General features: G+C 36.9%; 1 protein-coding gene across 4 annotated transcripts in view; it reads right to left on the reverse strand.

Annotated features, from left to right (window-relative positions):
- The window catches only part of LOC123556329 (nuclear factor related to kappa-B-binding protein-like), a 144,369-nt gene that overhangs the window by 119,453 nt on the left and 9,446 nt on the right, over nt 1–15,470 (reverse strand). For all 4 annotated transcript variants that reach the window (XM_053542559.1, XM_053542558.1, XM_053542556.1 and 1 more), the window contains exons 4-6: nt 11,926–11,981; nt 10,811–10,878; nt 5,278–5,405 (exon numbers count right to left, since the gene is read on the reverse strand). In XM_053542559.1, the coding sequence (XP_053398534.1) occupies nt 5,278–5,405; nt 10,811–10,878; nt 11,926–11,981 (252 nt within the window). The remainder of the gene's footprint in view (nt 1–5,277; nt 5,406–10,810; nt 10,879–11,925; nt 11,982–15,470) is intronic.

Genomic DNA, 15,470 nt, shown 5'->3' on the forward strand with positions numbered 1-15,470 from the left:
CTTAATACAAAAAGGCAACTTTGCCATATATTTAAAGAATAAAAAAAAATACACAAGTATTACATAAACATGACGTAGTATTTCATATTACAGAATGATTAACAGTTTGACAATAAATGTTTCACTCCTGACATAATACACATTACCATAACTTGACTTTAACTTAATATTGTGATCTAAACAGAATGCAAGTGTAATAACACCTTAATTTATTATTGCAATGCAGAAAAGAAGCGACTTTTTAACAGTTTTGATTCTGAAACTTTGATATTTTTACATTTTTAGAACAACAACGATGAATTTGATTCAAGAAACAACAACAGATTTTCAACTTTGAGTTAACTTACGAACAGTTTTATAAGAACAACTCCTCACAGTGCTGATTTGTTACATATCAAAGTAACAATGAGCTATTAATAGAATATAACCATGATAACTTCTGAAAACATAAAAATGTCAAAATGTTTCACTCCTGACACGTTTGTCAACTTAAACACTAAGAATGAATAGTTCATCCTGAACATTCAAGCTCTGGTATATTGAACTCCATTTTGATTCCACTGCAAGGCAACAGTTAGGCTGAGTTAGAGTTTGTTAAGTATCATTTAGTGACTGCCAGGACACACCAGTGTTTGACTATGTTTGAACTCCCGGAAAGCCTCAGAGTCTTCTGGAGGAACCTCAACTGTATTTCCGGTTCATCAACCTTTTCAACCTGCAAAATTACGTGAAATGCAAGGTTATATTTAGAAATTAGAGCTAAGTATTACATAAGTCATATTTTATTACCTTAACATATAAACTTGATTATTTTATATCATTTGAAGTGTCAGTTTCTACTATCGTAATTAAAGCCCCTGAACATCAAAGCTGTAAGGTGGGTTAACTGGTTTCAGTTTGTCTGACTATCAGTCTGTTCATCTGCCTGTCTGTCCATCTGTCTGTAGAAACAACCTTGTGCTCATCAGTTGTTACCCCCCAAAAAAACTCAAGCTGTAAGGGGGTATACTAGTTTCCTTTTGTCTGCCTATAGACACAATCTAGTGCAAATCAACTCTTCTCATCCCCTTGACACAATTTGATGAAACAAACTTCACAAAAGTGAAATTTAACAACTGTAGTTGTACATGGTGCAGGTTATATTCTCTTTTCAGAAAAAAAAATATGCAGAGTTATGGGACTTTGTTTTTTGTTACTATACTATATACATAGTCTGCATATGCATTCTTGTGCGTGTCTAATCTCCTGAACCCATGCACACAATTTGATGAAACTTAAGACAAGTGATCAGTAGTAACCCTAGTTATGCATGGTGCTTATAAGGTTCTTTCAGAAAAAAATACTGCACAGTTATGGGACTTTGTATTTTGTTAATAAACTATATACATACAATCTGCAGATGCAATCTTGTGCACTCCTAATATCCAGAACCCCTGCATACAAATTTAATGGAACCTCAGCAAGTGATCAGTAAAAACTCTAGTTCAGTGAACGGTGCATGTTAGGTTCTGTTTGATAAATATTCTGCAGAGTTATGGCACTTTGTTTTTTGATACTAAACATACACTCCACATAATTATGCAATCTTGTGTGCATCAAATTGCAATGTACTGTGTCATTGTGTGCAGGGGAGTAGGGTACATTCATTCATCAGCTTCAGTGATAGCCTTAGTGTTTTTAGTATTACCTTCAACAATGATACTGCTTGTTTTCTACTTTTCTTTTATCCATTCTCTCTGTTTAGATTTCATTCTTTCATCTACAACTTTGTTTGATTTTCTTCCTTTTCTGACCAGCTCTTTTGACTTGTTTCTGTTTTTGTTTCAGTTTCGCCTTTTCAAGTAGTTTTCCATCCTTTTTCAGCTTTTGTAAAAGTTTTCAAACTCTTTCTGTGGATGTTATTCTATTGGTTTCAGTCTTTATGTTCTTCATGATTTTTCTGATGGCTGGAAGGCTAACAATACGTTTTCTCATCTTGGCTGCTTCATATTTACTCTATAAAATGAATGTATGCAATTTTACCATTTTAATGTCAGGAGTGAAACATTTTTACTCATGCAAGAAAGCATGCTAAAAAGAAAAGATATATGCTGTAATTTGTTATTTTCAGCAATAGGTAAATGCCTTTTGATAAAACATAAACAGGAAAATCTTAAAAGTAATACATAAAAATGTTTTACTTTGTGGACATAGATATTTATAAGATATATTTTCTACTGCAAAAATATTAATGTATCAATTTCAGTTTATAGAGCAGTAAAACACTTACCTTAAATTAACAAGTTTGTAGTGATATCCTCCATCCATCACCCAGAATTTTTAAAAATGCCCAGCTGAACAGTGTTGCTTTTTAATATGCTACTTTTAAGAATAGCACCAAAATTGAAAATAATGTTTCACTCCTGACATATACATACGAGCCACGTACTCCATACAAAAACACAAACTTCACTCATGACTGTCTTTTATGATTGCCACACTACACACACTACTTGGAAAACTGCATTTGGGTACATGTATGTTTTATTTTCAAACACGGTGCCTCATTAAGTGCAAATGTTTCACTCCTGACCAAATTTGGGTCCACTGCGATATACCGTGTTAAAAATAGTTTTGGGAGATATTATGATTAAATTATTACTTTTTTAAGTCAATTATATGTGTTACTCTATAATAGTAAGTGTAGGTTATGAAATACTATTAGAACCAAAAATTTGTAGCCATTTACATAGATTTTTACTGTTTTTTTATGGAAATTAACATAACCACCCTCATTCCTTTTCAGCCTTGTATTTTGTTTAAAACATTCTTATATTATCCATAGATTTATGTTATCTTTTAGTCAAGACATTCAACTTGAATAAAAAATACATGTTTTACTCTCTCATATACATTTTGACATTGAAATAATATTTTGAATTTTAAGCTTTTCTTAAAGTGTCACACTTTTTTGTTGCACTCCTGACATTTTTGGCATGTTTTTCAGACATAACTTTTTCTGTGAAGCAATCTTGACCAAACTTTACATACAGCTCTATGACACCAGTTTGCATTTTTAGACAAACAAATCAGCATCTAATAATGCATGATGTGATAGTTGTTTAAACAAGAGGGCCAAGATGGCCCTAGGTCGCTCACCTAAGAAACACTCCATAACAGTGTAAAACATGTTTGACCTAGTGATTTCATGGAAACAAATATTCTGACCAATTTTCATTAAGATTGGACCAAAAAATTGGTCTCTTGCGATAAAACAAGCATTTTCTTAGATATGACCTAGTTTTTGACCCTAGATGACCCATGTTCAAACTCGACCTAGATTTTATCAAGGCAATCATTCTGACCAAAATTCATGAAGATCAATGAAAAATACAGCCTCTATCACATACAGAAGTTTTTTCTTTGATTTGACCAAGTGACCTAGTTTTTGACCTCAGATGATCCATATTCAAATTCGACCTAGATTTCATTAAGGCAATCAACCTGACCAAATTTCATAAATATCAACTGAAAAAAAACAGTCTCTATCGTATACACAAGATTTTTCTTTAATTTGACCTAGTGACCTAGTTTTTGACCTCAGATAACCCATATTCAAAACCGACCTAGTTTTCATCAAGGCAATCACTCTGACCAAATTTCATGAAGATCAATTGAAAAATACATCCTCTATTGCATACACAATGTTTTTCTTCGATTTGACCTAGTGACCTAGTTTTTGACCCCAGATGACCCATTTTCGAAATCAGCCTAGATTTTATCAAGGTAATCATTCTGGCTAAATTTCATGAAGATCAGTTGAAAAATACAGCCTCTATTGCATACACAAGGTTTTTCTTTGATTTGACCTAGTGATCTAGTTTTTGACCCCAGATGACCCATTTTCGAACTTGGTCTAAATTTCATCAAGGCAATCACTCTGACCAAAATTCATGAAGATCAATTGAAAAATACAGCCTCTATCGCATACACAAGGTTTTTACGTGATTTGACCTAGTGACCTAGTTTTTGACCCAGATGACCCATTTTCGAACTCGGCCTAGATTTCATCAAGGTTATCATTCTGACCAAAATTCATGAAGATCAATTGAAAAATACTGCCTCTATCGCATACACAAGGTTTTTCTTTGATTTGACCTAGTGACCTAGTTTTTGACCCGAGATGACCCATTTTCGAACTCGGCCTAGATTTCATCAAGGCAATCATTCTGACCAAAATTCATGAAGATCAATTGAAAAATACAGCCTCTATCGCATACACAAGGTTTTTCTTTGATTTGACCTAGTGACCTAGTTTTTGACCCGAGATGACCCATTTTCGAACTCGGCCTAGATTTCATCAAAGTTATCATTCTGACCAATATTCATGAAGAAGAATTGAAAAATACAGCCTCTATTGCATACACAAGGTTTTTCTTTGATTTGACCTAGTGACCTAGTTTTTGACCCGAGATGACCCATTTTCGAACTCGGCTTAGATTTTATCAAGGTTATCATTCTGACCAATATTCATGAAGATTAATTGAAAAATACCACCTCTATCGCATACACAAGGTTTTTCTTTGATTTGACCTAGTGACCTAGTTTTTGACCCGAGATGACCCATTTTCGAACTCGGCCTAGATTTCATCAAAGTTATCATTCTGACCAATATTCATGAAGAAGAAATGAAAAATACAGTCTCTATCGCATTCACAAGGTTTTTCTTTGATTTGACCTAGTGACCTAGTTTTTGACCCCAGATGACCCATTTTCGAACTCAGCCTAGATTTCATCAAGGTTATCATTCTGACCAATATTCATGAAGATTAATTGAAAAATACAGCCTCTATCGCATACACAAGCTAAATGTTGACAGACGACGGACGACAGACGACAGACGACAGACGCCAGACGACAGACGACGGACGACGGACGCCGGACATCGAGCGATCAGAAAAACTCACCTGAGCATTGCTCAGGTGAGCTAAAAAAACTAAAACTAGCCATTTTTTTTAAAACAGCCCATGAACCACATCAAGCAGGTTTACCTGAAGTTGCCTCTGACAGTTTGACATGTCAGGCAAATTAAGAGCTCATCTGGTAACTTTCTGTGAGGTTCAAAAATAGATGTAAGAAATTTCCACAAAAAGCCATGAATTCCAAACTTGCTAAAGAGTGGTGTCATAAAATTTGCTTACCTCCACAAGTACAGATATAACTTTTTAAAACAGCAAACACAAAGTAAGTAAAGGAACAGAGTCATGTCAGCATACCATATATTAAGGAGTCACTTACCTGTCTAGAAAGTAGGATTTCTTTCAGCAAATTGTGGTAATATCTCTTCTGTTTGTTTCTGTATTCCTGATGTTTCATCCGTCTGATCATATTGCTGTATTTGGCAATATCTGGAGAGAAACTTCCATCTGAAATAAACACACATCAAAAAAAGTAACAAGGGAAAAAGTACACTGTTGAACTGAACTGATTTTTTTCCATTAAATGTCAGTAACAATCAATATCAAAATGGAGATTGTATCAAAACAGGAGCAACGGTACAGCATACAGGAGACAACTAGAAAATGCTTTTGTAAAAAAGCGCATGTCTCCCCCAGTGCAAAGTCCTATAGGCAAGAAGTCAATAGGGGTCAGGAGCGAAAGTCAAAGAGACACTGATGGTTGGCTGCAATAGGGATAATCTACTTGGCATGTCCAGTCATCCCGCTAAATTTCAACACTCTTGGCCTAGTGGTTCTCAAGTCACTGTTCAGGCTCCTGTGACCTTGACCTTTGATCAAGTGACCTCAAAATAAATAGGGGTCATCTACTCTGCATGTCCAATCATCCTATTAAGTTTCAACATTGTAGGTCAAGTGGTTCTCAAGTTATTTCCAAAAAATGATTTTACATGAACAGGCCACTGTGACCTTGACCTTTAATAGACTGACCCCAAAATCAATAGGGGTCATCTACTCTGCGTGTTCAATCATCCTACGAAGTTTCAACATTCTGGGTCAAGTGGTTCTCAAGTTATTGATCGGAACTGGTTATCAATGTTCAGGCCCCTGTGGCCTTGACCTTTAACGGAGTGACCCCAAAAACAATAGGGGTCATTTACTCTGCATGAACAATCATCCTATGAAGTTTCAACATTCTGGGTCGAGAGGTTTTCAAGTTATTGATTGGAAATGGTTTTCCATGTTCAGGCCCCTGTGGCCTTGACCTTTAACAGAGTGACCCTAAAATCATTAGGGGTCATCTACTCTGCATGACCAATCATCCTATGAAGTTTCATCATTCTGGGTCAAGTGGTTCTCAAGTTACTGACCGGAAATGGTTTTCAATGGTCAGGCCCCTGTGACCTTGACCTTTCATAGAGTGACCCCAAAATCGTTAGGGGTCATCTACTCTGCATGATCAATCATCCTATTAAGTTTCAACATTCTGGGTCAAGTGGTTCTCAAGTTACTGACCGGAAATGGTTTTGAATGGTCAGGCCCCTGTGACCTTGACCTTTAATGGAGTGACCCCAAAATCGATAGGGGTCATCTACTTTGCATGTACAATCATCCTATGAAGTTTCAACATTCTGGGTCAAGTGGTTCTCTAGTTATTGATCAGAAATGGTTTTCAATGTTCAGGCCCCTGTGACCTTGACCTTTGACGGAGTGACCCCAAAATCAACAGGGGTCATCTACTCTTCATGGCTAATCATCCTATGAAGTTTCAACATTCTGGGTCAAGCGGTTCTCTAGTTATTGATCGGAAATGGTTTTCAATGTTCAGGCCCCTGTGACCTTGACCTTTGACGGAGTGACCCCAAAAACAATAGGGGTCGTCTACTCCAGCAGCCCTACAACCCTATGAAGTTTGAAGGTTCTAGGTCAAATGGTTCTCCAGTTATTGCTCGGAAATGAAGTGTGACGTACGGACGGACGGACGGACAGGGCAAAAACAATATGTCTCCTGGGGGAGACATAATTATTTGGCAGTATATAGCAAACAAGGAGTTGGCAGCATATAATAAATAGGCCTTGGCAATGAATAGAAGACAAAGCATTGCCAGGCCTTGGCAATGAACAGAAGACAAAGCATTGCCAGGCCTTGGCAATGAACAGAAGACAAAGCAATGCCGTACCTTGGCAACAAATAGTACTGTAAAAGCATATATTTTCGCAAGGGTTAAATTTCGCGAAATTGAAATTTCGAGTATGTTCGCGGGGTTTTATATTCACGAAATCGTAAAAATGGTATCCTGCTTGTTTTCGCTTTTTAATATGTTGGTGTCCATAAAACTTACACATTGTAAAGATCGCCATGTTCAACGTATTAGGCTAAAGATCATCATCCCATACGTAGAAAGCATACGTGAAGGGTTACCTATTGACAGGTATGTTTTAACTTTTAAATGTGCACTGATCTATGATGCTAGTACTGTAACGATCGATTGCTATAAATTGTATAGATGTTTTAACACTATAGATTACCTGTAAACCTTGACGGTTTTATACCTGTTACAAATATCATAATGATAGTAAAATAATGGCTTTAGATGTGTAATCTATGTCCCGGTGCGTGAATGTCAATGTTTGTTTTCTTAATCACACTGCAAATATATAAGATGAGCAGTGACACTGGTTTGTTTGTGAAAGCGTTTAATAATTGCAGCATTGTATCAAAGTAAACCGAAATCATTGAAAATAATTCAGTAGTGTATAATATGTACATATAATACTTTTAGACCAATGTGAGTATAACAAGAGCTGTCCATAAGACAGCCAATGCTCGACTATTCGAAATATTGTCCCAGAAGTAGGAAAATATTACCCAAAATATTAAAATATCTAAAGAGTTTCAATCCAGTACCTGCATTGCTAAACTTTAACCAGAAGTTTTAAGTTCAAAAGGGGACATAATTTGACCAAAATTCATGTCAGAGTAATGGGACTTCATGCAATCAACTAGTTTTATAACTCCAAAGGCACATGTGAAGTTTCAACTTAATATCTGCATTTCTCCTGCAGATAGTAACTTGCATGCAAACTTTAACCAGAATTTTCTAAGTCCAAATGGGGGCATAATTTGCCCAAAATACATGTCAGAGTTATGAGACTTGATCCAGGGAAGTTAGTAATTGATCTAGAAAAAGAAAAAATAAGTTTTAAATCTATATGCCTTTAAATTATAGCTGTATGCACTTGCATGCAAAACTTTAACCAGGATTTTCTAAGTCCAAAGGGGGCATAATTTGGCCAAAATGAAGGTCAGAGTTATGGGACTTGGTGCTATCAACTAGTTTTATAACCCCGAAGACACATGTGAAGTTTCAGTTCAATATCTGCATTAGTTTTGGAGATAGTAATTTGCCAAAAATACATGTCAGAGTTATGGGACTTGACCCAGTGAGGTTGGAAATTAATCTAGAAAATGAAAAAATAAGTTTCAAATCTATATGCCTTTAAATTATAGCTGTATGCACTTGCATGCAAAACTTTAACCAGGATTTTCTAAGTCCAAAGGGGGCATATTTGACTAAAATGAAGGTCAGAGTTATGGGACTTGATGCTATCAACTAGTTTTATAACCCCAAGACACATGCGAAGTTTCAGTTCAATATCTGCATTAGCTTTGGAGATAGTAACTTGCATGTAAAACTTTAACCAGGATTTTCTAAGTCCAAAAGGGAGCATAATTTGCTCAAAATACATGTCAGAGTTATGGGACTTGACCCAGTGAGGTTGGTAATTGATCTAGAAAAAGAAAATGTAAGTTTCAAATCTATAATATTATGCCTTTTAGTAATAGCTGTATGTACTTGCACAAAAAACCTTTACCAGGATTTTCTAAGTCCAAAAGGGGGCATAATTTGCTCAAAATACATGTCAGAGTTATGGAACTTGACTCAGTGAGGTTGGTAATTCACCTAGAAAAAGAAAAAATAAGTTTCACAGCTATATGCCTTTAAATGATAGTTGTATGTACTTGCATGCAAAACTTTAACCAAGGTGTGACGATGATGCCGGGGTGGGAGTGGGGAGCGGGTAGAATAGCTAGACTATAGTCAAGCTAAAAATACAAAATATTCCTATGTTCTGTTGTGGTTTGTTCTATTAGTCTTAAAATTATACTATCCTATAAAGTACTTACAGAAAAAACAGAACGTATCCGATTTTTTGTAAATATGGCCGTTTCCATTTAGTATGTTGAGGAAGTTTGTGTAATATCAATATTTAATGGTGAATATTTTTGCAAGGATGAATTTTCACGATATCAAGGACCTCGCGAAAATGTTTGCATTTACAGTAGACAAAGCATTGCCAGGCCTTGGCAATGAATAGTAGACAAAGCATTGCCAGGCCTTGGCAATGAATAGTAGACAAAGCATTGCCAGGCCTTGGCAAAGAATAGTAGACAAAGCATTGCCAGTCTTGGAAATGAATAGTAGACAAAGCATTGCCAGGCCTTGGCAATAAATAGTAGACAAAGCATTGCCAGTCTTGCCAATGAATAGTAGACAATGCATTGGCAGCATATAGATGAAACAGCTGGAAACATATAGCATACAAGGTGATAGCAGCAAATAGCAGACTAGACAGCAGTAAGTAGACAAGGAGTTGGCAGATAAACAGACTGAGTAATTCTTTCACTGTTTATCTTTAGCATAGAAGAGTTGGCAGTTGAGGTTGTTCTGCACGTTTAGATCATTTTTTTTCTACAATGTAGAATTTGATTAAACTCTGATTTTTCAAAACTTCAGAATATCTCTAGAAAATTCAGCAAATGAACAAGAGCTGCCCCCGCAGCGCCTTGACCTTTGACCTGGTGACCCCAAAGTCAGTAGGGGTCGTGTACTCAATAAGTACTATCAGCATGTGAAGTTTGAAGGTCCTGGGTGCAGTGGTTCGCGAGTAAAGTGCCTTCATAAAAAAAAATAACGTTGGCCCCTGTGACCTTCACCTTTGACCTGGTGACCCCAAAGTCAGTAGGGGTCGTGTACTCAATAAGTACTATCAGCATGGGAAGTTTGAAGGTCCTTGGTGCAGCAGTTCGCGAGTAAAGTGCCTTCATGCATAAGTTAACACTGGCCCCTGTGACCTTAACCTTTGACATGGTGACTCCAAAGTTAGTAGGGGTCGTGTACTCAATAAGTACTATCAGCAAGTGAAGTTTGAAGGTCCTGGGTGCAGCGGTTTGCAAGTAAAGTGCCTTCATGCAAAAAGTTAACTTTGTGACTAACGAACCAACGGATGGACAGTTGAAAACTAATATGCCTCCCTTCGGAGGCATAAAAAGATAGGGTCGTGTGCTTGATTTTTACTAGACTGATTTGAAAAAAGTAGACCTCATTCAATTTTTCATAATGGAAGTCTATGGGGAAATCGTAACTTTCAAAACATTTTCGCGAATAGAATTTTTCTACAATGTAGAAATTAATGAAACTTCTCACAGCTGTAAATAATCAAATGGCCTATAATGTGGTGAAATAAAATGTACAGGTCTGTGTGTTTAATTTTGAGATATTTGACCATGAATAAAGTGAACCGCACTTTTCACGCTAATTTTGAGACTTTATTTTGAATTTTTAACGTGTCAGATGTTTTAATATCATATTTTAACTTTAGAAAGACAGTAACAGTGCCATTGTAATAAATCTACTCATAGGTTGCTATTTATTCATAAAATGATTTTCATTTCCATACGTCGAATCCAGGCTTTATTCCACATTTTCCGAATAAATGACGTTGCGCCATCGCTTCCGGTTTATCAAACATGCAGAACTACCTTAATGCAGAGAATACACAAGAGACACTAGAGCAAGAATTTTCATTACCTTTCAGCTGGTACTGGAACTTTTGTAGAGGGTTTCCAAATTTGAAATTTTCTCCATTGAAAAGTTTCCTAAATATAAAAAAAAGACAATTTTAAAACCCAGAATGATTAGGAATATACACCAAATAAGTAGATTATCTTTCTTCATTTATTTTTTGAAAGCTAATGTTTTTTGATATTTGCTGGATGAAATAGTTAAAAAGAATTTTGTGCTAAGTTTAATTTTATTGGCAGTTTTGCATTTTTACATGTTCACTACTACTATACCTCATCCCTATACCCCACATACTGACTGTTGTTTGACATGTTCAATTTATGTTTTTTTTATAGGACTGGGTTTGCCAGTTTCTAGAAATATGTTTTAAAATATATCATGCCAATCTTCTGATAAATATTTCAGCTTTAGATATCATTTTAAACTTAGAAAATCATTTTCAAATATATTGCATGCGGCTAAATGTATAAACTTACTAGGTATATAGAGCTGCAATCACAATTTTGAGCCAGTAACAACTGTTTGTTGAAGAAAACGTCCAGTTATTATAGTGCATTACACAGTAATAATGTGTAGTATTTTACATCTTACACAGTACTTTTTTTTATACATACACACATTCCTACTCCATGCTAATTCAAGTAAGAGTTATGGGTCTTGAAGCTGTGATCTTGTTTAATTGCACGAAACAACTGTGTGAAGTTTCAACCAAGCCACTATGAGCATGTACAGCAAGTTTCAACTGATTATTTTACGTAATGATGAAGACATTAACTGAGCTTCATAAAATATGTATAACAACACAGACACCAATGCTGTCCCCGGGACAAGTGCAAAAGCCTATCTTGTTCTTCAAATAGTTAAGCTCAAAACTAAATCACCAAAAACATAGTCAGCATTTTAAATGGAGCCCACTGAGATGAGCTGATTACATTGATGACTATTTCCTACATGTAATTACCTACAATGGCAAAGCAAAGAAATTTCTTACATATAATGAATTTATGTCATTGTCTATGATTTTTTTATTATTTTTTTGTAAGCAAAGTTAAAAGTTTTCAAAGATCACCTAAAATTATGTTTTAATTGGAGGAAGGTTGCTAGACTATAACTCCTATTACCTCAATGTATCTCTCCTCTCTTCATTTTCCTTCTCTGGAAACTTAGGTAGAAATGTCTGAAAACACAAATACTTTTCAATTAGTGTAACACTTCAAGATGCCCAAAGATGAAAACATGACAACATTGTGAAATGCTTGTAGTGTCTTCCTATATTTTGATTTCACAATCTGTTATTATAAGTTCCTTCTCATTCATAACAAGAGCTGTCACAGGAGACAGCACGCTCGACTATTTCGATGCTGGATAGTGAAACTGGGCACACCTGAGGAAATTTGAGCTGTCACTGGAGTGTTTAATAACTCCAATGGTGGATGAAGATATTGCACAATAGCTTGTGTCTGTGTCAAAAATATTAACTAACTAGAAGATGCTTTTGTAAAAAAGCGCATGTCTCCCCCACTGCGTAGTCTTATATGCAAGAAGTCAAACTGGGACAAGAGCGAAAGTCAAAGAGACACTGATACATGTAGTTGGCTGCAATAGGGATCACCTATTTGGCATGTCCAATCATCCCACTAAGTTTCAACATTCTGGGCCTAGTGGTTCTCAAGTTATGAATTGGATACGGCTTTCCATGTTCAGGCTGCTGTGACCTTGACCTTTGATCAAGTGACCCCATTTGTGGTCGTCTACTCTCATGTCCAATTATCCTATTAAGTTCTGGGACAAGTGGTTCTCAAGTTAATGATTGGAAAGAGTTTTCTATGTTCAGTCCCCTGTGACCTTGACCTTTGATGCAGTGGCCCCCAAAAAGAATAGGGGTCACCTACTCTATTATTCCTATCTCCCTATGAAGTTTTAAGGTTCTAGGGCAAATGGTTCTGAAGTTATAAACCGGAAATGGATTTCCATTTTCTATCCGCTGCGACCTTGACCTTTAACGGAGTGACCCAAAAATCAATAGGGGTCATCTCCTCTGCATGACCAATCATCCTATGAAGTTTCAACATTCCGGGTCAAGTGGTTCTCAAGTTACTGACCGGAAATGGTTTTCCATGTTCAGACCCCTGTGACCTTCAACTTTAACTGAGTGACCCCAAAATCAATATGGTTCATCTACTCTGCATGTCCAATGATCCTATGAAGTTTCAACATTCTTTGTCAAGTGGTTCTCAAGTTCTTGATCGGAAATTGTTTTTCATGTTCAGGCCCCTGTGACCTTTAATAGAGTGACCCCAAATTCAATAGGGGTCATCTACTCTGCATGATCAATCATTCTATGAAGTTTCAACATTCTGGGTCAAGTGGTTCTCAAGTTACTGACCGGAAATGGTTTTCCTTGTTCGGGCCCCTGTGACCTTGACCTTTAACGCAGTGACCCATAAATCAATAGGGGTCATCTATTCTGCATGACCAATCATCCTATTAAGTTTCAACATTCTGGGTCAAGTGGTTCTCAAGTTATTGATCGGAAAGGGTTTTCCATGTTCAGGCCCCTGTGACCTTGACCTTTGACAGAGTGACCCCAAAAACAATAGGGGTCATCTACTCCATAAGTCCTGCCAACCTTTGAAGTTTGAAGGTTCTAGGTCAAATGGTTCTCCAGTAATTGATTGGAAATGAAGTGTGACATACGGACAGGGCAAAAACAATATGTCTCCCCAAGAGGGGGGGGGGGAGGGGACGACATAATAAGAGGTAAAGATTAAAAAGATTAAAGTGTACAGGCTTTCAAGTGACCTTTGATGAAAAAGTAGGAGAAAAGTAGGAGCCTTATATAAACATGAGGGCCATGAAGGTCCTGTATCGCTCACCTGACCTATTGACCTAAAGATCATAAAGATATGGTCATAAATGTGGCCTCTAAAGTGTTAACTACCTTTTCCTTTGATCTGACCTGGTGACCTAGTTTTAGACCCCACATGACCCCAATTTGAACTTGACCTAAATATCATCAAGATTAACATTCTGACTAAGTTTCATGAAGATACAGTCATAAATGTGGCCCCAAGAGTGTTAACAAGCTTTTCCTTTGATTTGACCTAGTGACCTAGTTTTTCACCCCACCTGACCCAGATTTGAATTTGACCTAAAGATCATCAAAGTTAACATTCTGACCAATTTTCATTAAGATATGGTCATAAATGTGGCCTCTAGAGTGTTAACTAGCTTTTCCTTTGAGTTGACCTACTGAAACTGAAACTGAAACTGCTTTATTTGATTTAACGCCTAATTTTACACATAGTATATTCACTGGCATTGTACATTAAATTTTACCAGATTTATATAGCGCCTAAGGCGCTTTACATAGTTCAAATGCAGCCACACAGGGCGCATAATTCATCCTCTACTAGTACAGACACAGAGCGATCTGACCAGAGGGACAGAGTGAGACAAAGCCCCCACGACAGAGAGATCAGAAATCAGATACAGGCTTATCCGGCTAACTTAGCCTAGCTGGTTTCGAATAGACAGCCTGGTTCTTTAACGTGCCCAGTGTATAGCACTGATACACGCAAGGATTGCCTGGGTTCCTGACCAGTACACCTAGTGACCTAGTTTTTGACCCCACACATGACCCAGACTTTAACTTGACCTAAAGATCATCAAGATTAACACTATGACGAAGTTTCATAAAGATACAGTCTTAAATGTCGCCTCTAGAGTGTTAAAAAGCTTTTCCTTTGATTTGACCTACTGACCTAGTTTTTCACCCCACCTGACCAAGATTTGAATCTGACCTATACATCATCAAGATTAACATTCTTCTTTTATTATGGTACGGTCATAAATGTGGCCTCTAGAGTGTTATTTAGCTTTTCCTTTGATTTGACCTGATGACCTAGTTTCTGATCCCACCTAACCCAGATTTGAACTTGACCTAAGGATCATCAAGGTTAACATTCTGACCAAGTTTCATAGAGATATCATCATAAATGTAGACTCTAGAGCATTAACAAGCTTTACATTTGATCTGACCTGGGGACCTAGTTTTTGACCCCACCTGACCCAGATCTGACTTTGACCTAAAGATCATCAAGGTTAACATTCTGACGAAGTTTCATTAAGATACATCATAAATGTGGCCTCTAGAGTGTTAACAAGCTTTTCCTTTGATTTGACCTGGTGACCTAGTTTTTGACCCCAGATGAACCAATATCGAACTTGTCCAAGATTTTTATAAGGGTAACATTCTGACCAAGTTTCATTAAGATTAGGCCAAAATTGTGACCTCTAGAGTGTTAACAGTCAAATTGTTGACGACGTACGGATGACTGACAACTGACGACGGACACAGGGCGATCACAAAAGCTCACCTTGAGCACTTCGTGCTCAGGTGAGCTAAAAACCCTGCATCACAGGGTTACAAAGTAAGTGTTATATTTGAAGATCAGTCTCAAAATCCCAGCATTTAATTGGTTGATTCTCGGCTCAATCGTTAAACTGATAATGCTTCATTTGTTGGAGACTAGTCTGAAAACTCAGTTTGTGACACTGGATTGTGATTGCTGAAAAACTAAAGGAAATGAAAAGCATAAAACTTCCATGGGGCTTCCGTGGCCGAGTGGTTAAAGTCCCCGACTTCAAATCACTTGCCCCTCAC

The sequence above is a fragment of the Mercenaria mercenaria genome, chromosome 5 (assembly GCF_021730395.1).
Source record: "Mercenaria mercenaria strain notata chromosome 5, MADL_Memer_1, whole genome shotgun sequence".
Classification (NCBI taxonomy): Eukaryota; Metazoa; Mollusca; class Bivalvia; order Venerida; family Veneridae; genus Mercenaria; species Mercenaria mercenaria.